The sequence below is a fragment of the Phascolarctos cinereus genome, unplaced genomic scaffold (assembly GCF_003287225.1).
Source record: "Phascolarctos cinereus isolate Bilbo 61053 unplaced genomic scaffold, phaCin_HiC Scaffold_2;HRSCAF=192, whole genome shotgun sequence".
Lineage (NCBI taxonomy): Eukaryota > Metazoa > Chordata > Mammalia > Diprotodontia > Phascolarctidae > Phascolarctos > Phascolarctos cinereus.
Genome location: NW_027555625.1, coordinates 241775838 through 241802166, shown reverse-complemented (window position 1 = coordinate 241802166; position 26329 = coordinate 241775838). Strand labels below are relative to the sequence as shown.

The window sequence follows — 26329 nt, the reverse complement described above, 5'->3', positions numbered from 1 at the left end:
AGCAATTTTTACATCTGTGTGTCTATTTAACCATCTCTCTATTCATGCATCTAGCCATCTACCTATCTATTTCTCTATGTAACTTTCTGTTATCTATCCATCTATCTATCTGTCTATATTTGGTGACACTTCCATAGCTGGTAATTCTGAAGATTCCTTGTAAATGTTGTAAGTATAAAGATTCTTTATAAATACCCATTTCTTATTGGGCCTGTCCATCCCCTCCCCATTATATATTTTGACTATAGTCTCTTACAGCAAAACGCCTTTTAGTCACCTAAGGGAACGGTGTGCTATTATTGCAGCACAAAGACAGAGGAAATGGTAAATTCTGTGGGTTTCTTCCTATGGGAGACCTAAAATTTAGAGAACCCTAGTAAGAAGTGATGGCAACTAGAAAGCTGAGTGGGAGTACCAGTGATCCAAGATCTGGGCTTGCTGTTAGGGGAAAAAAGTGAGGTCAAGGGGATCCAGAGGTCCTTCTTGCACTGTGGCACCATAGCACCCCATCTGTAAAATGAGGGGGATGGACTTGACATTAATAGTTCCTCTCCAGTTCTCAAATTCCATTCTAGAGTGAGTCTGGGAACAGGTTCTGGACCATTGCTGCTGAGGCATCTCTGAATGTCCATTATATCACTACCAAGAGTTGATGACTCCAGGACAAAAAATCCCATGTGGATGGTATTGTAGGTGATTTAACCGATTATGAGACTTTCTTGGCCTTTGTGAGATAAAGGTCAAAATACAAGTTGAAGTATAGAAGACAGCAAATTCTTCACATCAATCATAACTGCTTCACAGAGCTCTTACTAGGAAGAAGTGACCAGAGTTTTACCTCAGGGCACTAAAATCTCAAGGGTAATGACAGTACTTACACCCTTTTCACCCAGAGACAACTGAATTTAGCATCTAATTAGCAATAATTAGTTAAAATAGAAAGGTGAAAGATGGTGGACTTCTTTCCCTTGGTAGCTGTTATCTTAGAGGGCCCAGAAGTGGACTCACGGCATCTAAAGTTCTTTTTCCTAGGTGAAGGACTCCTTTTTTGTGTGTTCTTGACCTCTTCGGGAGGCTGGTGAAATCTATGGAGGCCTTCTCAGAATAATGTTTTAAAGCATAAAATAAAATACATAGGATTATGAAGGAAACCAAGTATATTGGAACAGATATAAAAGTCTATATTTTGATATATTTTTCAATATAATTGAATATATGTTTCTGTGTAATTATATACATATATTATATAAATTATACATAACAATATATTCTCTCTCTCTCCCTCTTTCTTCCTGTAAACAAATTTACAGATCCGAGGTTAAATATCTCTGGGCTTTAGTGTGTCAATGTCCTGAGGATGTTGTCTCTTTTATCAAACAACTAAATTTACCTCATAAAGTTGATTTAAGAACCATCAGGTTCTGTTTTCTTTGGGCCCATTTTGTAAAACTTGCCCTATGGGCCAAAATTGCTACTTTTTGATCTGCTGTAAGACAGACTGGTGGAGATGGGGAGTGGGAACTCAATATGAAAATACATTGTAAGAATGATTCTGTCTGTTAATGGAATCCTGTGCTATTCTTCAATTATTTGCTATTGTTATTACCAGGAAACTTGAAGCTTGAAATACTTTCCTTGAGCCTCACTCTCAACTAGTCTTTCCTCTCCTTTGACTTGTTCCAGAACAAAATGGCCCAAGGGCACATAACCCATAGCCCTTATAGTTTGTATAAAAACCAATATCCCTTGGCAGGACCTATGAACAAGATGTTACTGAAAGGTGGAGAGTTTCTCCCGACTCTCTGTGCCCAAAGAAAGGAGGATAAACTATTTGGACAGTTTTTCTGCTTTTTGTACCAAGTACAGCCACGTTATTCCCTTCTCTGGCGAGTTAGTGACCTCCAGAGGGAGGGCAAGGCTCAGAGATAATCGTGTTTGGGAAATGCCATTTCTTCCATGCCCAACTCTTGAGTTAGCTTCTCTATGAGATAATTTCCATGCCAGCATGTGCTTTAGGAGGGTGGTGCATTCCCCTTTGGAGGTGAGGGAAAAAAGTTGAATTGGAGATGGTGGTTGTTCCTATGTCATTTCGGCTTCAGGAGTAGGGCATAAGACCATCTACTTAGCTAAGTCTTTATGTTCATCATCACCCTCATCTTTATTACTATAGGTTGTTAAATTATATGATACAAACACGATATACGACAACGTTATAATTATGCTATTGTTGTGTTGTCTCATTATTATAGCAAGGTTGGGGGAGCACCCAAAGCCAGCCAGCAAACAGTTGGCTGAGAATGGCCTGTGGACATGGGAGCCTTGCCCCAGCGATCCCTTTGGTATACTATTGCTATGTCACAAAAATGCCCACTGCTGGGCAATCTTTCCCAGTGATGAGAGATTAAACTCAATTGTGAAGATCGGGAGCATGACTCTGAGGCCAAAATTCCAGGCTAGAATATTACTGTTCTTGGATTTACAGTGCATTCTGACTCCCAACCAATATAGAACCCCATCATAAGACTCCTATGGGAAAACAGGAGGAAACGGAGAAAAAAAAAAGACTGCTCTCTTGGGCTGTGCAGTAGACAAAGTCACACACCACACCATCAGCGAAGAAAGGAGCGAAAAACCTGGACTACCACAGTTGAACTGCTACAAGTTTCTAGGAGCCCTACCTTTGGTAACTTTGTCTTTCTCTTGTATGCCATCAACTCATACAAAGGTTGGGACAATCTGATCAGGGTACATCAGCATTGAAGCCAACTTAATTTGACTTAAGTATCTATTTCTTCCCTAGAGGATGTCTATATGTATATGTGCTTGTACATGTAGGTGCTGTAGCCCCTGGTAGTCATCTCTAAGGTTCAACTCCAGCCCCAGCAGAGCGCCACTGTACCCCACACCCCGTTCTTGTTTGTAACAGTATGGAGCAAGATAGAAGTTGGACCCATAAATTCTAGAGGCAGGAAAGACTTTCATGTTTCATTCTTTCATTTAAAAAGGAAAATTGCTAGTTACACGTTATGACTTTTTCCGTTACAATTTCGCTGTATCTTGGGTCAGCATAAGAAATTAAACGGGAATTTTTTGGGAGTTTAGTGGAAGCTGCAGATGACACTTGAAGGCTAGCAGATGACACGGAAGAAGTTTAGAAACTCAGAAATGCACAGAATATATGTACAGTATTGTATAATATCAACATATTTTATCTTTTAATACCATAATAATTCAGACTTCTTTTCTGGTATGATGGGAGGGCCAAAAATTTTCACTTGGATTTTCCAAATCCCCTGGGGCACTAGGCCCTTAACCTCTGTGATGTGGAAGGGATAACTGTATTTGTAATTCTGATTAGTCATATTTTCAACAAAAAAGTTTAAGTTTTAAAGTCATGCAAGTAAATACCCATATAATACCCACAATATAATAACACAATACCCATGGAAATACTCACAGTGTCATGAAGAATACATCAAAAACACTTTGCCTGTACAGGTGTATTGACCATAAAGAATAAAACCAAGAATAAATCTACCTGGCTTCTTGAAGTGACTGTGACCTGTCTGAACTCCAAAGAGTTTACACATTTTTTTTAGCCTATGCTAAGTACCACATCATCATACTTTTTTTAAAACCAACTCACATGATTATTTTAACTTTTTTTTTAGTCTTAAAATGATCAAGGTTCTCCTGTTCTCCACTTGGCTTCAGTGGATTCCCTGCTCAGGCCATTGAAGCTCTTTGGCATAGGCACCTTTACAGCTTATAATCTTGTAGTTTTTCTCAAGTTCCAGACCAGGAATTGTGGATCTCCAACCAATAAAACCCGTAGTAGTCTGAGGAACTGGTGGTGAAGGGTGGACCTGAAATGAAAAAAAATCAGGACTTTAAGTTATCTTTCTAACAAATTCATATTCAATTTATCAAACATTTATGGAGCACCTACTATATGCCCTGTCTAGCTACAGGAGATACAAATAAAGGCAGGAAATGAGCTGTATTTTCAAGGAGTGTACAGTTTACTATCAATCTATTTATTAAGGGCTTATGGCATGCCAAGCACTCTGCTAATAGCTGGAGGATACAAAGAAAAGACTCTCTGTCTCTCTCTGTGTCTCTTTTTGTCTCTTTTTCCTGTGTGTGTGTGTGTGTGTGTGTGTGTATGTATGTATATACACACACACACACACACATATACATATATATATACACATACGTATATATGTATGTGTATACATAAGATATATGATATATCTGTGTATATCTATATATAGGTATATGTGTATATATATTTATATATATGTATATGTATATATGTTACCTGCCCTCAAAGAGGGCATTCTAATTGTGTAAATGGGTATGTACAGGATACAGTACAATATAGGTAGCAGATAGCCCTAGGAGGGAAGGCTCTAGCACATGGGAGGACTGGGGAAAGCTTCCTGAAGAAGGGGAATTGGAACTTAGTCTTGAAGGAACCCAGGAATTCTAAGAGATGGAAGTGAGTGGGGGAAGCAAACATAGTATGGGCAATAGCCCCATGCAAAGGCACGAAGATGGAGCCTTGTGTGAGGAGAAAAGCACACAGGCCAGTAGGATTGTATGGCCAAGTGTATGGAAGGGAATAAAAAGCAAGAAGATTTGAAAGTAGGAAGGGACCATGTTGTGAAGAGCTTTAAATGACAAATGAACATTCTGAAGACCTGTATATAAGGACCTGAACTTAAAAAAAGTAACATACTGACCCTATTCTTGAAGGAACTGAGATCTTGGTTTGGGTATGCTCTCTGCTAGTATAGATCATAGCTCCTCTATGCCTTAATAATTATATGGCCTCAGAGAATTTCTGTGGCCAAAATATTGGCAGCTGGTGGTGCAATGGATAGAATGCTGGGCCTGGAGTCAGGAAGACCTGGGTTCAAGTCCAGCCTCAGAGAGTTTACTAGCTCTGTGACCCTAGGGTAAGTCATTTAACCTCTGTTTGCCTCAGTTTCCTCTTTTATAAAATGGACATAATAATAGCAACTCCCCCCAGGATTGTTATAAAGATTAAATGAGATAATAATTGGAAAGTGCTTAGCACAGTGCCTGGCACAGAGTACTATATAAATGTTGTTGTTGATTCTGTGGCCTATACTAGGAAGGTGCTGAACTTCTCCTTTATTAGCTAGACTGGTCCTAGAACATGGAATATCAGAGCTGGTCCAACTGCCTAGAAGGGAAAATGAGTTGCCCAAGGTCACAGGGTAAATTGGTGACAGAACTGGGACTAGAACCTAGGTCTCTTGACTCCTCCAAGATCCCTGTGGGGAAGACAAAGTAAATATCATTATCCCTATTTTTCGATGAGCAAGTTGAGGCTCAGAAAGTTAAGGTTCTGTGATGGCAGACCTGATAGGCCATCAGCAGAGCCAATGTTCCCTGAATCCTTTTCAGTTTGGTAGGAAGGACCTACCAGAGTTTGTGCCCTACTGCCAAAGCTTCAGAGACCACAGAAACACCCCAGCACCACACTGACCCATTAAGGGAGAATGTCCACAAAGGAAATAACAATATGAACTTGAAAAGTGCATTTTAAGATCAAAAGCATTCTGCTGCTCACATTATTCCTGAAAATCAATTAAACACGTTTTATCATATAATTACTAATGCCCTTAATATTCTTCTTCTAATAAAATAGCTTCATTAATAAAGAATCTGGTCTAAAATGTTTGACATTTTTGTGTCCAAGCTGCCCTTTATAAAATCTATTGCAATTGTGTCAGATGACATTCTGGCTGTGCAAAACCTTCCTATTTTGATTAAAAGACTCTAGTGCACGCGCGCGCATGCACACACACACACACACACACACACCCCAAACAGAAAAGTCCCTCACTGTCTAGACCACATGGAATAAAAGAAAACCGAATCTAATTAAAACAAAGAAAATAGCATCATATCTGGAATGAAAGAAAGCAGTTCAATTTGTCAATTCAATCAACAGATTTGAGCATTTTGGAAAATGGTGGTAAATGTTTAGAAAGGTTTTTTTGTGATTGTAATTTTACATAATCATCTGTTCTGCTATTACAAGGTGATTTAGACAAAGACACTAGGCTAGGAATATTAGATCTAGCAGAGTTAAGTGAGAGACAAGGGTGTTTAATATATTATGGATTACTGAACTCATCCTTATCTTTTTATTTTCCATCTCTGCCTGTAATAACCCCTTTAGCTGTCTGGGTTGGTTTAAACTGATACAGAGAGAAGAAAAATATCTCCTTTAATAGATTTTCTCCATCAAGTACTAAAATTAATCTCTAACAAAATCCGCAGAAAGAGAAAGAAGTCAAAGAGATGCTCAAGGAACCAGAATTGCTATTGGGACAGCTTAGAAAGAGAAATTAGTTTTAAGACCAAATAGTTTAAAAAAAAAACACACCGGTCCTGGGAGATTCTTGTAACCAACACTTTAAGTTGGACCTTTTAATTCTATGTTCAGCAAGAAAGATGACAAAGTAAAGGAACTGACCAATGTAATTGGATACATACACACACACATATATATATATATATATATATATATATATATATATATGTATATGTGCATATACATATATATATATATATATGCACACACACATAGACACAGACACACACGTTTTATATATATATATATACACATATATGTATGTATGTATGTATGTATATGTATATGTATGTGTATGCATGTATCTATGGATAGGTACGTATATATGGAGCTCTGAGCCAAGCAAACTCAGCCCTGCTTTCTGCTTGGGGCTGGGCTAGAGTTTGACTGGAATGCCTGGGCTGCAGGAAAACAGCTCTCTGCTGTATGGCTTTCACATCTGGGGACTTACTCAATAGAGAAACACACGGAGAGAAAACAATGTTTCAGTTTGTTCTCTTGCCAGGACTATTCTTCTTTGTTCTCCAGCCAAGGCTGGAAACTGTTTGTGATACTTAGGTGGAGCCCCTTCCTTTGAAAAGATAATTATGGCGGTCACAAGTGCCACCCACTGAGCAGCAGAATGGGGAAACCGATGCTCCTCTGTGCCGAAGCCACCAGGAGCCAGACTCCAGAAAGGAATGAGTAGGAGGGGGGATTAAATCTAATCCACCTCGGTGGAAAGGATACAGTCTGATGATCCATTGCTAACAGGAAAAGCAGACAGTGTCATTTTTACCCATAGATGTGAAGAGGATTAATAGTCACTTTCCCCCTCTTTGGCATTTTTCTGGGTACCCAACACAGATCTACAGAGTTCTAGCTGGGATGGTTCTGAACCTGGAAGCATAAATCAAGGACGCACTAGAGAATGTGATAGTGTCTTGGAAGACCAGAGACTCATAGCAGTATAGAGGAGAGAGAAATCAAACTCATTAAGAGGAAAGGTCCCTCTGTGTGTGTGTGTGTGTGTGTGTGTGTGTGTGTGTAGGGTCAGTCACCATGCATTTATTAAGTGCTATGTACTAAGCACTGTGCAAAGAGCTTAAACAAAGAAAAGCAAAAACAATTACTGCCGTTCAAGTCCCTTTTTCCTCTCTTCCCTCCTCTTCTTCTTCCATCATCAATCAATCAATCAATCTGAATTTATTGACTACCTACTATATGTCTGGCACTGTGCTAAGTGCCAGGGATACAAAGACAAAATGTCTGCCCTCAAAGAGCTATCATTCTGTCATCATATAGGTGAGGCAGTGGATAGAGCACCGGGCTTTGGGTTGAGTAGATGGTGCAAATATCTTTTTAGACACCTAATAGTTGTGTGACTTGGAACAAGTCACTTAACCTAGATTTGCCTCTGTTCCCTCAACTATAAAATCGGGATAATAATGGCACCTACCTCCTGGAATTATTGTGAGGATCAAATGAGACAATATTTGTAAAAAAGCACTTAGCATGGTGCCTGACACAGAGTAGGTACTACATAAATGCTAACCATTATTATTTCATTATTACTGGCCTCAACAAGCAAGTGGTAAGAATATTCGATTGAGGATTCAGGAAACCTGGGTATGGCTTCTGGCTCTAGCAATAATTGGTTGAGTAATTTTGGGGAAATCATTCCACCTTTTTGGTCCTCTGATTGATCACCTACAGAATGAAGAGAATGCACTCAGTAATCTCTAAGTTTCCCTTCCAACTCTAATGATCTGTGATTGCATAATTATCATAAAGATCAGTGATCATTCTTATCATTTGAATTTAGTCTAAAATCCAAAATCTTCTACAATCTGCTTCCAATCTACCTTTCTAGCCTTATTCCCCACCAATCCCATTCATGCCCTCTATGCTCTTGCCAAATCAGACCTTTTCCTAAAACTCTCCCACTTCCATAACTTTATTCACTTTATCTCCCATATCAGATTCCTCCATCTCTGCCTGCTGAAATCTTTCCAATTCTAAGAGTTACGGTGGGAGGAGGGAAGATCTATCTCTTCTATGAAACTTTCCTAATTTCTCCCCATCTTTACCCTCTAGATGATGTATCCCTCTTTCAATCTTTTTTTTATATTGTTTATATCTGTCTCGTGCACTTTGCAAATCCTAATTGTTTCATATTAATGTGTTTTATGTTACTTTCAGCTGTAAAAACTCCCTGAGATCAGGGACTATCAGTCACCATCTTATTAAAAAAAAAAGCACAATGTTTTGCACATATGAGATTAAATAAATAAGCAATGATCATGATAATTCATTTGAATGACCGCAATATTTTAGATTTAGAAATTAAAGAGACCGTAGAAGGTCATTGATTCAATCTTTTTTTTCTCCCCATTTTACAGATGAGGAAATTGAGGCCTGAAAGATTAGGTGATTGGACTAGGGTCACAAAACTAATAAATGTCTGAAGTGGGATCCAAATTCAGGTTTTCTTGATTTCAAATCTACTCCTTTATCCTCTATACCATGCTGCTTCCCATAAGAAACTAGTGGGGGGTTTTTTTGCTTTTTTTTTTTTAAATATAGGCAATTTACCCCAGACTCAGGATTAAAAGTTGCACTCACTATTCTTCCCAATTTTCCATTTCTTACCCCTCAGGGAAAAACAATTATGCTCTCTGAAGCTTTATATGGAGAAAATCTTCCATCTGTTGCAGTGTCTGGAGCTTTAGAAAACAATAGCTAATACTAATCTTATTTTGTTTTTTGTTTCTTAAAGCACTTTGAAAAAATTAAAGTGCTATATAAATGCTAGCTAGTATTATCATCATCTTCTACAGGAAGCCTTCCTCAACCTTTCTTAATTCTAATGCCTTCCTTCTGTTGATTTTTTCCTGTTCATCCGATATATAGCTTGTTTTTCACATATTCGTTTGCCTGTTATCTCCCCTGCCATTAGATTGTAAGCTCCTTGAGGGCAGGAATTGTCTCTTGCCTCTTTTTGAAACCCCAGTGCTTAGCACAGTGCCTGGCACACAGTAGGCACTTAATAAATGTTTCCTGATTGCTCACCAAATTATCAGCATCATCACCACGCAGGTGGGACTTGAGTTGGTTCTTGAAAGATTGGTAGGACTTGGATAGAGCAAGGAAGGGGGATGAATATTTCAGGTGAGAGAAGACGTGGAAGAAGAAAGGGGCATGGAGTGACACAGGGAGGAACCAGATCTGGCTGGAGATAGGAACTTATTTGGCTATAGTAGAAAATGGGGCTAAACAAACAGCTATGTGAGGGAGATGTTTTAGTTTATTCACTTTAAAAAAAACTTTATTTTTCTATCCTTAAGTGATATGGAATCATTTCTGAGAAAGAGCTGCAGGAAAGTCTGGATATGTAGTATACACTATGCAATGTCTACCAGGCAACTAGGAGAGCTGGGTGCTAGTTCTGGCTTTGCCATTAAATAGCTAGGTGAGCTTGAGGAAGGCACACAGACTCTGGACTGCACTGTCCTTATCTGTCATATGAAAGGTTTGAACTGTTTTTTTGGGTCAGGATTGTCAGCTTAGTAGATGAGGAGAATGCTATATAATCTACCTAGATTTTAGCAAATCCTTCGACAAACTCTGCTATTCTTATGGGTGGGAAGAGAGATGTGGGCTTGATGATAATATCTCTAGGTAGATTTGGAACTGTTTGAGTATTTGAACCCGAAGAACAGTAATTAATGGTTCCCCTGCAACTTAGAAGGAGGTCTCTACTGGAATGCCCTGGGGATATGATTTGGTCCTGTAGTATTTAGCCTGTTTTTCTCAAATGCTTAATACCAGGTTTTTTTTTACTATGACGTGATAAATGTCAGCAAACATGAACACTTCTATATACAAAGATCATCTAGGTGATACAGTAGGTAGAGTGCTGAGTTTAAAAGTCAGGAAGACTTGAGTTCAAATCCTGCCTCACACCCTAACGGTGTAACTATGTGGATCTGAGAAAAATCACTTAGCCTCTCAGCTTCAGTTTCCTCATCTGTAAAATTGAGATAGTAATACAACCTACCTTTCAGGATTGTTTGAGTAGTAAATTAACTAATATTTATAAGGTGCTCTGTAAACTTTATTTTAAGCAAAGCAATTGGGGTTAAGTGACTTGCCCAGGGTCACACAGCTAGTAAGTATCAAGTATCTGAAGCTGGATTTGAACTCAGGTCTTCCTCACTCCAAGGCTGGTGCTCTATCCACTGTGCCACCTAGCTGCCCTTAAACTTTAAAGATCTATATAAATCATAGCTAGGTTATAATAGCATATGAAACTATGCACTTCTGCTATGTAAAATATGTTCTATTTAACATTTATATTAGTGATGGATAAAGACATAGAGGGCATTCTTATTTAATTTACAAATGACACAAAGATATGAAAGGACTGGAATCCAAAAACACAGGCTAGAAATCTGGGTTGAATTGAATAAGATCAAAGTTAACAGGGATAAATTTACAGTGTTAGCAGTTAAGGTTCAAAAATTCAATTCCACAACTACAAGATGGTAGAGATATGCCTAGAGAGCAGTTTGTCTATAAAAGATCTGGGGAGATGGGGTCTTAATGTGTTACAAACTCCACGTGTCAACAATATGCCAGAGTAGCCAAGAAAAACTAATGCAGCGCCAGGCTTCATTAAGGGAGGAGCTATGTCTCTAGGACTAGGAAGATGACAGTCTTACTCTACTCTGTTCTGATTAAATTGCATCTGGAGTATTAGGTTCGATTCTACATACCATACTTTAGGAAGGTCTAGAAAAGGGAGAAAGTGAGCCCTGTAATCTTTCCATATGAGGAATAATTGAAGCAATTGGATATATTTAGCTTGAAGTAGATAACACTTGCACGAGTAAGGGAGGAAGGGCACGTTAACTATCTTCAAGTATTAGAATGGCTGCCATTTGAAAGAAAGACTAGTCTTGGCACCACAGACCAGGAGTAGGAACAATGGCTGAAAGTTACAAACAGGCAAATTTAGGCTAGATATAATCTGCCCCAAAGTGGAATGGGTTATCTTAGGAGGTAGTAGGTTAGTTAGCTTCCCTCTCCCCAATCCCCATTGAAGGTGTTCGAGGAAAGCCTGGATAATAGTTTATCAGGTGTGTTGTAGAGAGGATATCGTTCAGGTTCATCGTATACTAGTGGGGCAGCTAGATGGCTCAGTGGATAGAGCATTGAGGACCTGAGTTCAAATCTGGTCTCAGACATTTATTAGCTATGTAACCTCTGTTTGCCTTAATCCACTATAGAAGGAAATGGCAAACCCCTCCAGTATCTTTACCCAAAAAACCCCATGAACAGTATGGTATTACAAAGAGTTGGACCCGATTGAACAATGACATATATTAGTTGACCTCTAAGATACCTTCCAATTTTGAGAATCTATTATTCTGTGTCCAAATGACCTCTAAGTTTCGATTGATGATGATGATGATGATGACTATTATAGCTAGGATTTCTACGGTGCTTTAAGGTTGCAAAGTACTTTACAAATATGATTTCATTTGATCTTCATAACAACATTGGGAGAAAATGCTATTATTATCTCCATTTTATAGATGAGGAAATCGAAGTAGTCAGAGGCTATGTGACTTATCCTAGGTCACATAGCAAGTAAGTGTCCAAGGCCATATTTGAACTCAGATCTTCCTGGCTCTGGATGCAGTGCTCTATCCATTGTGCCACCTGGCTGTCTCTTAAATTTTATATTTCTTGCATTTCTAAATTTTATGATTCTATAGATTATATTGGGCATCACATTATTCAGATAATTGTCTTCCCTTTAAGCTAAGAGCGGTAGAGAGAAAAGAGAATTATAGGCATCTCCTATGTAGACATAGAAAGAATGAATACTTAACTAGAAACTAAGAGACCTGGAATCTAGGTCCTGCTCTGTTATTAAATCACTGTTAGACCTCAGGCAAGTCACTTAATTTATCATCTCTTAAATGAGGTGTTAGACTAGATAATCTCTGAAATTCCTTCCAGATTTAATCTATATTCTAAGACTCCCCTCTTCGATAAAGTCCATTGGCTCTCTATAGCTTCCAGGATCAAATACCTAATTCTCTGAAATTCAAAGCCCTTTATAACCTACCCTGCCCTCACCTCCTCACTTTTCCCATTTTTCTACACCTTTCCTACACCTACAAGTACTCTTTGATCCAGTGACAATGGCCTTGAATAAGACATTTTACTCTGGGCATTTTCACTGGCTGTCTCTATGCTTGGCATACTCTCCTTCCTCATCTGTCCTTCCTGATTTCCTTCAAATCTCGGGTAAAATCCCATCTACAGGAAAAAAAAAGATTCCCAGTTCTTTTTAATTCCAATGTTTTCCATCTGTGGATTATTTCTAATGTGTCCTGTACGTAGTTTGTTTTTACATAGTTGTTTACATGATTTCTCTCCAATTAGATTGTGAGATCCTTGATAGCTGAGACTTTCTTCTACCTTTCTTTGTAACCCTAGTGCTCAGCACAGTACTTGGCACGTATTAGGTGCTTAATTAATATTTATTGACTAACTCCTTGCTAGCCTGACATTCTGTCTTGCATATTAAAAGGTCTGTTCCATTGCTAATATCTTAAGTCTTATATTCTAAAGGCCTTTCTAGCTCTAATATTTGATATATCTGATATACATCACAGCACATCCTTCAATGTCCTGAAAAGTAGAAAGGGATATTTCTACAATTCTAAATTAAGATTCAGTGCAGTAGTGTATTCTTCTAGCCTCTGAATTTTTATTTTTGCATCCAGAATAAACATGATTTCCATTGTGGCTCATTTTTTATTTATGAAAACAGTATTGAAAATTCCATTTTCTAACCTTAATATATTTTTCCACTGGTGTCACGGGCCGGATGCCTAAATGTCCTGGAAGTTCTATCTTGGGCTTCGGAGGCTTAGGTACTTCCCCTTCTCTCCTCAGTAACTAAAACAGAACGTCTAGGTCACCAAAGAATATTTGAATTCAGCACAATTGTTTTCTCCAGAAAGCTGTCCAACCTGTTCCCAACTTAATTCCCCAAACTAAACTCAGAGCTAAAGAATTCATACCTGAAAATCTGCCTAGTTTCTTAAGGCTATCATCTAAATGTTGGTATTACATATATATGTATATACGCATACATATATATATATATGTATATATATGTATATACGCATACATACATACACACATACATATATGCACTTTGCAAGGACAGAAGCAGCACGTGCTCTGTTCTACCAAATCTCAAATATTTGGAATCTATAGTGGTTATCACACCAATACTCATAGAACCTGGGAATATTTGCCTAGTGTAGACCACTTCAAATGATTTTTAAATGGCAAGTGGGCCATGTTTTCCCTCGTTAAATTCTTCTTTATAAAATGGTTTTTGGATGCATTATAACCTGTCTCTGCATTTAGACTCCTAGACTCTGGAGTCAGCCATAACTAGCACTGATTTCAATGGAACTTAAAATTAAGATTTGGGGTGTGTGTGTGTGTGTGTGTGTGTGTGTGTGTGTAACCAAAACCACTTTAAATCTCCTCCAACCACTCCAGAATTAATTTCAAATCTACAATTACTAAAGAAAATGCTATCTTAAATTTTTAAATTTGCGTTATGTGTGAAGAAAGAGTTTGTCAAAAGCATGGTAAATATAAACAAGATTTGTTGTAAGGGTGATGTTTATCCCAAAGAAGACAAACTCTCTTTTCAAACATTATGATAACAATATTTAATTTATAGTGGAAAAGGCAGGGACCAAGGGTTCATGACTAAATGTTATCTCCCCTGTTAGACTGCGAGCTGCTTGAGAGCAGGAACAGTCTTTTGCACTTATGTGCCTGGCACACGGTTGGTACTTTATAAATGTTTAATGACTGACTCAAGTTTGGTGTCTAGGATTCCTTAGTAATGTAACTTTGCTCTACCCTATAGGATTAAAAGATCATGGATTTATAGTTAGAAGGGCCTTTCAATGGCATAGATCTTCTTTTACAGGTGAGGAAAATGAAGTTCATAAAGGCTAAGAGATTTGCCTAAGGTCATAACTGGCATCTCTTTAAATTTCAACCTTTGTTTGTAAAATGGAGGTGATAACAATGCCTTGACTGTCCCACAAAGGTTATTTTGAAGAAAGTACTTTGTATACTCTAAATCACAATACAGATATAAACAATTACTGTTTGTGTTAAAGTTAGGGGTCCCTAACTTTTATTAGTTAACATTTTCTTAGCCAACTTTGAGTTTCTGAAGGGACCTGGATGTTATAAACTTAATTTCTTTTTAAAGGCAATTCAAACTTTTTTGCTAATTCAAATGGCCTGCCCAATTTTTTCTCAGATTAGTTAGGTTTTATTGAATTCCTAATTTCAATGAATACATTGATATAGGCAATGGCGTCCTAGTAAATACTTAATAACTTGCTCTCAAAACTGTATGTGACACTTTAAAATTTAATCTTCATCATTAATGTTTTCTCCATCACTTTCTTAAGTCTAGATAATCAAAAAAACAAGAAACCAAGTCCTGATTTGTAATTTGCCAATTTCTGGGGTATAAGCATTCACACTCAAAGTTTTGACAGTCTAACAATTGGCTCTGGCTGGTAAGAGCTGGCTCCAGCACATGCTGGGATAATAGACTGCCTCTGAATACTGTTTCTAGGTAACAGAACCATAGAGAATGAATCGTCTTCACCAAGATGAAAATTACCCTATTAGCCTACCCAAATGCAATCCCCTCAAGTGAAATTATTTGAAAGGAAAAAAAAACATAGGTTGCATTGTAAACCCAGAGCACAACTGTGGCTCATTTTTAGGCCAAATTTTGAGAAAAGTATAACCTAAATTTGGACCAATATAATAATGATGATAACTCACATTTATATAGTCATTCATATGGTGTTGGAAAGGACCTTAGCAGTTTTCTAGTTCAAACTCTTCATTTTACAGACAAAGAAACTGAGGCCCAGAGAGAGGAGATGATAAACTCAGGATAACATGGGAAATAAGTGGCACAGAGAGGATTTGAACCTAGCTTCTCTAATACCAAATCCAAATCTGCTGCTTCTCTAGCCTTTCAAGTTTTATAAAACACTTTAGCATCAAGATTTAAGAGTTGAAAAGAATCTTTGAAGTCATCTAATCTACCCCCCACATTTTAGAGATGGAACCAGAAACCCAGAGAGCTGGAAGGGACCTTAGAGGACACATAGTACATCATTGTTATTTATAGATGAGGAAACTCAGCACAGGAGAATTGAAGTTAACTTCCCAAGGTCATAAAGTTATAGAAAAAAAAAACCAAACTGGGTTTTGAACTCAGATCCTCTGACCCAAGGGAATGTTATTAATTCACTGCTATTTCCATTAAATCATGGAAACCTGAAGTATTTCTAGTATCGTTAACCTCTCCTGACATATGCCCCTAATAAATAGCATGGTGGGGGCTGGCTTATTTTCTGTGAAGCAGATTTTTCCCTATTGGTTTCTAGAACATCACTGAAGATAATAATAATCTTATAAAGGAATTAACGAAAAGATCTTCTGGTTTCTAAGTATTTGTCTTTATAAAACCTCATTTTGTGTCCCCACCACCACTCACTCCCCCAACCAAAAAAAAATGGTCTCTTACTTAGTTTTGCCTAACACTGGCTATTTTATTGGTAACAGCAATGAATTGGAGGACTAACAGATTATAGTCATTTGGGTCAGTATCTGATACATCACAATTCCGTTCTTGCACATTGTACATTTCATAGCCATGTGCCTCTTAAAATTAACTATTACCTCTTCCATAGAGATTGTTAAAAATCCCCAATTCTTAGACCAATTATTCCGTGCATCTGACTCGGCTTGAAGGCGATATTTCCTGAAATTAATAATCTCAGAGTTATGAAAGCAAATTTTCCAAGCTATATTAGCAAATAACCAAACCTATGAAGTTGTGCTCCATCATAGACTTACATTATTAATTTGCACTGTTATTAATTTCCCAAGTTAGACAGTTAAAGTGACCTAACAAACCTGAGCTAGAATTAGCAAGACAAAAGAAAAGAAACAAGCATTTTTAAGTACATGCAATATGCCAGGCACTGTACGAAATGCTTCACAGACTTTATCTCATTTAATCCTCACAAAAATCCTGGGAGGTAAGTACAATCATAACGCCATTTTGTAGTCAAAGAAGCTGAAGCAGACAGAGGTTAAGTGATTTGCCTAGGTTCACACAGTTAGTAGGTATCTGAGGCTGGATTTGAACTCAGGTCTTCTTGACTCCAGGCATAGGACTCTATCCACCTTCCTACCTCTAACTATATGCTGATCATTACACAATGGCAGGATTACAGAGTTAGAAGGGCCATCAGAGAGCATCTAGGACAGCCCTTCCCTTCATTTATTCAATCATTTGAAAAACATTTAGAAAGTGCTTACTATGTATTAGGCAGTGTGCTAAGTGCTAAAAATACAAATACTAAAGTAAAACACTGCCTGTCCTCAAGGAGCTTACATTCTACTGGGAGAAACAATAGACATAAATATAAGTCAATACAAAATATATACATAAAAATCATTTCAGGGGGGGCACTAACCTCTGGAAGAATCAAGAAAGGCCTCGAAGTGTGATAACACTTGAACGAAACCTCAAAGAATCCAGGGACTTTAAGACAGAGGTGAGTAGGAAGGAAGTACATTCCAAGCATGGAGGAGATAGGAGATAGAATGTTGAATGTGGGGAAGAGCAGGCCAACCAGTTTGCCTCCAGGGGTGGGGAACCTGCAGTCTTGAGGTCATATGTGACCTTCTAGGTCCTTAGGTGTGGCCTTTTGACTGAGTCCAAGTTTAACAGAACAAATCCTTGTATTAAGGGAATTTGTGTAAAGCTAGGATTTGCTCAAAGGGCCACCTTTGAGGACCTAGAGGGTCACATGTGGCCTCAAGGCTGCAGGTTCCCCACCCCACCCTAGAACATAGTAAAAAGAGAGTAATGTATGATAAGCCTGAAAAAGGTGTCTAGATCCATATTGTGAGGGGCTTTAGGGAGCTACTAGAACATTTTGGTCAGGAAAGTGACATAGTTGCACCTCTGCCTTTCTGAATATTGGCATCTATGTGGAGGATAGATTGGGGAGGGGAGAGATGGGAAGACTAATAAAATGTGATTGCCATAGTCTAGGAGAGAGGAGATTAGGGTCTGAGGTAGGGTGGTGGTTACATGAATAGAGATGTTGTATGGGAAGAAGCAACCCAGCTTGGTAACTGACTGGACATGGGGAGTGAGGGAAAATGAAAAGGCTAGAATGACTTTGAAGTTGTCAAGCTGGATATCTAGAAGGATGGTGGTCCCCTCAATGCAAATAAGGAATAGTGAGAAGGTGGATTTTGGGGAAAAGATAATGAGCTCTGGACACGTTGAGCCTGAAATGTCTATGGGACATCTAATGATTGTTTGATAGGCAGCTTGTGATTTGTGACTTGAGCTCAGGAGACAGACATAGATCTGGGAGTCATCTTGATAAAGATGATACTTGAACCTGGGAGAGCTGATAAGATCACTGAGAGAGGGTATATATAGAATGAAGAGAAGAGAGCTCTAGGGGACACTCATAGTTAAGAGTATGGGTTTTAGATGTTGAACTAGCAGAGGCTGACAAGGAGTGGCAAGACAATGCTGTGGGTCAACTAAGAGAGAAGAGAGTCATGAAACCCGGAGAGGAGAGAATACCTAAGACCTGATGGATAATCACCTCAACAGCAACTTCAACAACCAGTCATTCAGCCTTGGCTTGAAAAGAGGTAAGAGAGCCTACTGCCTCCCGAGGCATTGCATTATACATTTGGACAGTCCTAATTGTTAAGAAGTTCTTCCTTACATGAGCCAAAACTTGTGTTACTGAAGCTTCAGAGCCAAGTTAAAAAAAATACCTCTCATGACTTTTCTTCAAATATCTGAAGATCATATACTCAGGCTTTTCTAGGGTAAACCCCACCGTTACTTCTTTGATCCTTGTATGAGATCCTTTTACCATCTTGGTTACCTACTTCCAGACATCATTCGTTTGTCAATGTTTTCCTACTTGTCAAAGTTTGTCCAGAACTGAATTCAATTTTCCAGATATGGGCTGCTTATTAGGGCATGTGATAGCAGGACTATTGCTTTTCTCGTTCTGAATACTTTCCTTTTGTTATGGAAAATTCAGACATAGTTCAGAACTACTAAATCAAAGCAAATCTTAGTGATTGGGACCAAAATTTAAATGCAAGGCAAATCCTTAATATATGCTAATTGAGAAATAAAACAAATTAGGTATATCTTATTTAAAAATCATTTTTCAAAGATTTCACAGGCCTTCAGAGCTGGAAGGGATGTCATACATCCAACTCCTAACTAAGTAAAAATCCTTTGCACAGAACTCATGGAAAACGGGTCATCCTGCCTCTGCTTGAACACCTTCAGTGATGGGAAACTCATTATATCCTGTGATAGCTCTTTTATCTGATTTACATAAGAATTGAGAAGGAAATGTATGTGCAATTGTAGGAGTATGAACTACCTGATGAGTAAGTTTCCTTTACCTCGCTGGCATGGAGTTCTGTGGAATAATATAGACCTTCGTAATAAAAAAAAATAATGACTAGAGTTTATATAGTGCCTACTGTGTGCCAGGCACTATGCTAAGAGCTCTACACATATCTCATTTTATCTTCACAACAGCTCTTTGAGGTAGGTGCTATTATTATCCACATTTTATAATTGAGAAAACTAAAGCAAACAAGTTAAGTGACTTGCCCAGTGTCAGACTGAATTCAATTCTTCCTGATGCTAGGCCCAGCTCTCTATCCACTATGCCACCTAGCCACCTGCACAGGGGAGCAGGATGTAGAGTCTAGTAGTCAACTTTTGTGTGATTTATTTTGCTATTCTGTCCTAATTAAAAGCTTTGCTATTTGATTTATTATTCTTGGCCTGTTGGTGGAGAATGCCTTGGGGGAGTGTGTGGGAGGCAGGGTTTGAATTATACTTGTTTAATTTCGAATAACTATTATTATCCGTAATAACCCACACAGAACATGAAGTAGGGAAGGGTTCCTGAGTTGTTAGGGTCCTGTGCTATATATAATCTATATATTTCAAGCCCTCCTCTTTCAAACTATTTTGCATTTCACTACTTAGTGTATATTTGTATTGATTTACTTTATGTTTATTCTGTATATATTCTTATTCATAGTATTAGAATGTAAACTCCTTGTGATTAGGGATTGTTTCATTCTTTTTATGTATATCCTCAACACCTACTAGGGCTTGGCACACAGTAGGTGCTTCATAAATACTAATTAATTGATTGATCAGTATAAAGTGTGGTTTGTCTTTTCAAAATAGAGAAAAATACAAAGCTGAGGCCGAGGCCATCAGCCTGTGTCATGTCTCCGTAAATTCTTTGAAGTTATTTGCCTGTCTGTATTCCCTAGTCCCAACCCAGCTCTATTTCCTTTTATACCATCTTGGCTTTATTTCTGCCTTTCCACCACCCCTCTCCCCCATCCTCAGTACCTTAGGTAGAAACACTAGCCCTGAAATACTTGCTGAAAACCTGGCTACTGACCCTCAACTGTGGCTGCTACTCCTCTTTAATCCAGAATTAGAGAATTTAGTCATTCTGAGATCAAGGTGAGATCTTGTCAGCCAGAAAGCTAAGGGCAGAAGGAGACCCCGGAAACTTTTGTTGTTGTTGTTCAGTAGGGTCCTACTCTTGGTGACCCCATTTGAGATTTTCTTGGCAAAGATACTGGAGTGGCTTGCCATTTCCTTCTCCAACTCATTTAACAGATGGTTTATGGATGATTTATGATTTACGAATGAGGAAACTGAGGCAAACAAGATTAAGTGATTTGCCCAGGGTCACACAGTAAGTATCTGAGGCCAGATTTTAAGTCAGGAAGATGAGTCTGGCACTCTAACCACTAAACCACCTAGCTTCTCAGGAAAATTTACTGTTTCATAAAACTTTTAAGGCACTAAAGGAAAGGGGAAAAGATGAGTCACTCATGTCCAGCTATGTTCCTTGATAATTCAAGAACTGTGGGTTAATCATAGAACATCAAAGCTAAAAGAAAGTGCAAAGGGTATCTAAATTCACCTATATACGCCTGAATCAATCACTAAGTATGTCAATCAGCAAGCATTTATTAAGTGCCTACTATGTACCAGACACCATGCTTATTCTCTGGAATATAAAGACAAAAATGAAACAGTCCCTGCCCTCACTGAACTTACTATTGGGAGAGAAAAAAATTACACTACATAAAATATCTATAAAAGAAACACTAGGAAATATTTTTCTGGAGGACATACTAGCATTTGGAGGTAGAAAGAGGGCATCTGGAAAGGATTCAGGTAGGAAATAGAACTTGAGCTAATCTAAAGAAAACTAGGTATTTTGAAAAGTAATGGTTGGGAGGCAATGCATTCCAGGCTTGGGAAGTGTTCTAGGGCTAAGCTTAGCGATGGGAGAGAGAATGTCTTGTGGAAGGAGCAACAAGAAAACTAATCTAGCTGGATTATAAAATATGATGAAAGGAGTATTGAATAATAAGATTGGAAAAGTAGTTTGGAGGCAGATCGTGGAGATCACTGAATGCTGAACAAAGAGTCTGTATTTCTTCTCTACTCTGAGCATTCTCCATGGCTGTCCCCCATGCCTGGAATGTTCTCCCTTCTCTTCTCTGATTACTGGCCTCCCTGGCTTCCTTTAAGTTCCAACTAAAATCCCACCTTCTACAGGAAACCTTTCCCAACTCCTCTTGATTGCAGTGTCTTCCCTCTGTTAACTATTTCCTATTTATCCTGAATACAGCTTGTTTTGTATATATTTGTTTGCTTATTCTCTCCTCCATTTCCCCTCTCCAATCCTCGAGCATAAGTCTGACCATGTTATCCCCTGCTCAATCAAGTCAAATCTCTCTGTTGCCCTTAGGATCAAATACAAAAATACACTGTTTGACATGTAAAGCCCTTTACAATCTTGCTCCTGCCTATCTTTTTAGGCCCATTACTCTTTATACACCCTACATTCCAGCCAAACTGGTCTACCTGGTTATTCCTCCCATGTAGCAAACACTCCATTTCGCACCTGGGTCTTTGTATACATTGTCCCCGTGCCTGGAATGCGCTCATTTCGTACCTTTAAAGGCTCCTTAGAATTCTTACTTTCTTTCAAAGTACAACTCAAATGGCACTTTCTGCATGAGGCCATTTCTGATCCTCTAGTTGCTGGTATTTCCTCCCTAACATATTCCCTTGGTATTTATTTTACATATGTATGTATGTATGTATGTATGTATGTATCTCACAAATACATATAAGTATAATATTTTACGTACATATATTTTATAAAATATATTAGCACAAATATATGAAAGATAAGATATGATGTATTTTTTTTCCTATATATATACTTATATGAGTACATGTCTTCCCTAATAGAATGGGAGCTCCTTGAGGGTAGGGATCTTTTTATTTTTGTCTTTGTATCCCCAGTGCCTGGCCCACAGTAGGCATTTAATAAAATATTTTTTGGTTAATTGATCTTGGTGGCCCTTCTTTGAATGTTTAGCTTATCAATGTCACTTCTAAAATAGGATTCCCAGAACTGAACACAATACTCCAGACAGGGTCTGACTAGGGCAAAATATAGCAGGATCTTCACTTCCCTAGTCCTGGACATGAGACCTTTTTTTCTTTTTTTAAATGCAGTTTAAGATTGCATTTAGTGTTGGTTTTGGCTGCCACACCACCCCATTGACTCACTTGCATTCCACTAAATTTCCCTGTTTTTTTTCCCCAGAGTAATTGCAATCTAGACATGCATCCCACATGCAAAAGTGATTTTTAAAAAAAGAAAACAAGTCGAAGATTTTTCATTTGTCCTTACTGAATTTCATCTTTTTACGTTTGACTCAAGGTTTATCCTCTTCTTAAGATTTTGTGAAGCTTTTGCCTTTGTCGTCCAACAGATTAGCTATTTCTTCTAGTTTTGTGTCACTTGCAAATGGGGTAAGAATGTAATATACCCTTTTGTCCGATTCAGTAATAACCTTGTCCAATAAGGAAATGAAGCTGTTCTGTCATTACTGGTTCCTGATAAAGTTGAGATGACTCTTTGTGCTCACTGCTTCCTTTTCTTGCTGTTCACTAACCATCCTTTACAGTTTGTTCTAGAATTTCTCCAAGGAACAAAAACCAAGTTCACTAGCCTATAGTTGAAATAGGGACATATGTTTGTCCTTCTCTGATTTCTGTCCCATTTTCTATGATCTTTCAGAAATCTCTAACAGAGGATCTGTCTTCTCATCTGCCAGAGCTTTCATAATCCTAGGCTGTTTTTTATCTGGGCCTACTGACTTGAATTTATCAAGGACATCTGGATGCTCTTTTACTGCCTCCTTATTTATCTTAAGTGTGAATGCTTCAATAATAATTTTTGGTATGTCCCTTATAATCCTTATCATGGGCATTCTCTCTATTGTCAGTTATTATTGTCCTATCCACCCCCTTTGTCCTCAGTGTAGCTTAAAACTCTCTCCCTCTCTTTTTTTCCCCTTTAGCATTCCTTGCCAAACTTAATTTATTCTGAATGTTAGTTCTCCTGACACTATTCTTGTAGGACTTATATTCAGCTTTTATTACCTCCCCTCGCTTCTGTCTTCTGTATTGTTTCTTTTCACATTCTAAGTTGGGCAATACCTTCCTTGTGCATTTACAGCAATCTCTTTGGACAATTCCTTTTTTAACCGCAGTGGAATTATTTTTATGCCTTAAGGATCCTATTCTTGACAATTTCTCTTTCCACCGTGGTTGAATTCCACTGTAGAATTTAGCCCATGGGATCCTACTTACACTTTCTCTGAACCTATTGAAGTCTAGTTTCTGCCATGCTTGTCATAGCAGGTCATAAGGAATGTTGCTTAAACAAGAACCTCAATGATTATATAATGTAATCATCTAGAACAAGACTAAAATAAAAAATTACCCAAGAGATCAGAGTACCATCTGAAATTCTGAGCAATGAATGTTTGGAATTTTTAAGAAAATCAAGAAAACAAACAGAGATTTTGCTTAAAATAGGGTTTCCATTTTCCTATCAACTTTTCTTCTCTATACTACTAGAGAAAATGCACCTCTGTCATAGTTTTCATCACTTTTTTGGGGGAAACTATCTTATGATTTTTAAGTATAGACGAATTTCATGTTTCAAATTTTGGTCATCTTTGCAGCCAGCAAAGTGTCTGGTTGAACTCTGTCAGGTTCAACTGAAATGAAGAAGTTTAGACTGTGGAAGGTAATGGATTATGTTGATCTTTGGAGAACTAGCCTAACTGAATGTAAAGAGTTATATCACCAGAAAGTTGGCTACTAGGTAATGCACTTCCCTCCCCAACCCCAGCAAATCTTATAACAGCCTACTAAGGAAGCTATATTTTTGTCAGTGGAGGGAGATGCCACACTGATCATGCGTCATTGAAATACAAAAGCACTATCTCTATAACCTCAAAGTATTTCTCTTACTATTCAATTCTCATTAGCCTGTGTTTTCTTCAATACTGAGTAGTATGGAAAAACAGAAGGAGACAATTTCTTCAAGTGGACAGAGTTTTCTCAGTGGTGAAATATATGAGAAAAGAAGTCACAAAAAGATTCTGGACATTCATAAACTTATGGCTACTGCCAATAAGCCATAGCAAGTTTCAAATATTTTGCTTGAAAATGAATGTTGGGACTATCAGACATCTGGAAACTTCAGCCTCCCAAGTTTAACCATTATTAAAATTCATCAGAGAACTAAAAATATTAGTAATCCCCAAATCTTTAATCGCTCAAAAAGAACATGGCTTTCAAATTAGTCAAAGTCTCAAACTACTAAATCCATTTTGATTACAATAAAAAAAAATCAACCAGGGACAAAGTCTGCCCTGGCACATTCCTGTTTTAGAGGGTAATTTTTCATAAAGTTATGAGGCAGTATGAAGTAAAATTATGGGGCAAAGCATTTTGATGGAAGTTCAGAGTTAGTTATATCATTCCAGGAATAATTCTCTAGGGGCAGTTTTTCAACCAGAGTCCCTTATGCCTGACTTTTAGCTTCTTTACTTTCCTAGACAAGGCTAGAACCTAAAATAGATACTGAACTAAAGTATCAGGATTTGGGAACTGGGGAATAAGGGTTTGAAGGATTAAAGAAAGGAGGTTTGAGGATTAGCGAATGTGGGTTTGGGTTTCTAGAGTGAACTCTTGGGATTCAGAGCAAGAAAGGTTAGGCAGTGGGCTTTGGGGATTAGGGAATGGTAAATTGTGGATCAGGAAAAGAGGTTTGGAGATTTATATGGAATGAAGGATTAGAGATCGGGGGACTAGAGAATAGGGAAACAAAAGATTGGTGAGTGAATGGCTGGAAATTAGAGACTGAAGGATTAAGGGGTTAGGATTAGGAAAGGAGGGGTTGAGGATTCTAGAATAAAGAATTCGGAGGTTGTGGATAAGGGAATGGGGTACTGGGAAATAGCAGGGTGGGAGTATGGCATATTTGGTCAAAGAGCTACAGGCAGGGTAGTATTGGGTCTGGAGGAGTGGTCACGGCTACTTTCTGGGAGCCTCGGGCAGCGGGCAGTGAGTGTATTTCGGAGCTGTGGAACGGGCGTGAGAAGGAAGAGGAGGGAAAGAAGGTGGAGATGGAGTAGTGGGCTGGAGCAGGGGCCAGGCAGTCGGCAGATAGATGCTGGCGCCCCGCGGCTCGGCAGTTACCAGATCTCATCCTGTGCAACGAAATTGAGTTTATCGGCGGCTGAGTTGGTGAGGGGTTTCTGGGCCATGGCTTGTTCTGGTCCAAGTCGGAGTGCAAATGGCAGGAGTGGCCTGGGCTCCTGTCCGGATCATTGTGTCCCTACGGTTGTCCTTGGCAACTGGGTGTTGCCGGGAGATGGCGGGTTCGGGAGGCTGAGGCCACCTGTCCAGGTCGCTGTTCAGGCTTCCCTTTTGAAGCTGCTGGGGGCCCCGCCCTTTCCCTCTTTCCTTTCCCTTAAGGTACCTTAAGCTCGAAATACATTATTCTGTGTTCCCTTCCATCTTTTCTCCTTTTCTTTTTGCCTTTGTTCCTCAAGAAAGAGCTGCTTTCTCTTCCTCAGAGGCAGTGGGATGCAGTGAAAAGAGCCCTGGTTTTGCGATCAAGGGAGGTTGGGTTCCATTCCCTGAATTCCATCCAGTTCCTGTTTGTGCCACTTCACAGAATAGAATGTCAGAACCTCAAGGAACCTTAGACACCAAAGAGTGGGACATTTATAGTCAAGAGACCTATTTAAATTCTAGCCCCTCTGCTTACTGCCTAGGTTAAGTCAATAAAAACTTCTCTGTTCATCAGATTCCATATCTATAAAATAAGTTTGTTGGAATGGATGACCTGTAAGGTGTCTTCCAGCTCTGAATCTAGCATCCTATGATGACTTAAGGTATGTATTTCCCAAGGTTCTGTCCTTATGCCATTCTAAACCCTCGTTCATAGAGGAGGGAACTGAGGCATAGAGTGGTCAAATGATTTTTTTGTCCAGCATCACATGAAGTAACTTAGCAAGGACTGGAACTCCTGTCCTCTGAATTCTTTGACTCCAAGTCCAGGGACCTCCATTTCCTTCTACGTCTTTGTACTGGTTGACATCCATGCCTGGGATGTACTCCTTCTTCATTTCTATCTTTCAGAATTCCTAGCTTTCTTCAAGGCTCAGCTCAAAGCATCATCATCATCTTCTTTTACTTCTTTTTTTTGCTTTTTTTTTGGTGAGGAGATCAGGGTTAAGTGATTTGCCCAGGGTCACACAGCTAGTAAGTGTCAAGTGTCTGAGGCTGGA

General features: G+C 38.6%; 1 protein-coding gene across 1 annotated transcript; it reads right to left on the bottom strand.

The window, feature by feature from the left end:
* Window positions 1–1160: 1160 nt before the first annotated feature.
* On the bottom strand, window positions 1161–25609 carry CIMIP1 (ciliary microtubule inner protein 1). The gene is made up of 4 exons (XM_020981357.2): window positions 25233–25609; window positions 16223–16304; window positions 13268–13372; window positions 1161–3866 (listed from the first exon to the last, which is right to left on the bottom strand). The coding sequence occupies exons 1-4, from the start codon at window positions 25298–25300 to the stop codon at window positions 3711–3713; spliced, it is 411 nt and encodes a 136-aa protein (XP_020837016.1). The 5' UTR covers window positions 25301–25609; the 3' UTR covers window positions 1161–3710.
* Window positions 25610–26329: the final 720 nt, after the last annotated feature.

Coding starts and splice junctions, on each gene's coding strand:
- CIMIP1 (XM_020981357.2), bottom strand. CDS start 25,300: ATGGCCCAGAAACCCCTCACCAACTCAGCCGCCGATAAACTCAATTTC. Junction 16,305..25,232: donor GTTGCACAGGATGAGATCTG/GTAACTGCCGAG, acceptor TATTAATTTCAG/GAAATATCGCCTTCAAGCCG. Junction 3,867..13,267: donor CAGTGGAAAAATATATTAAG/GTTAGAAAATGG, acceptor TTTTCATTTCAG/GTCCACCCTTCACCACCAGT.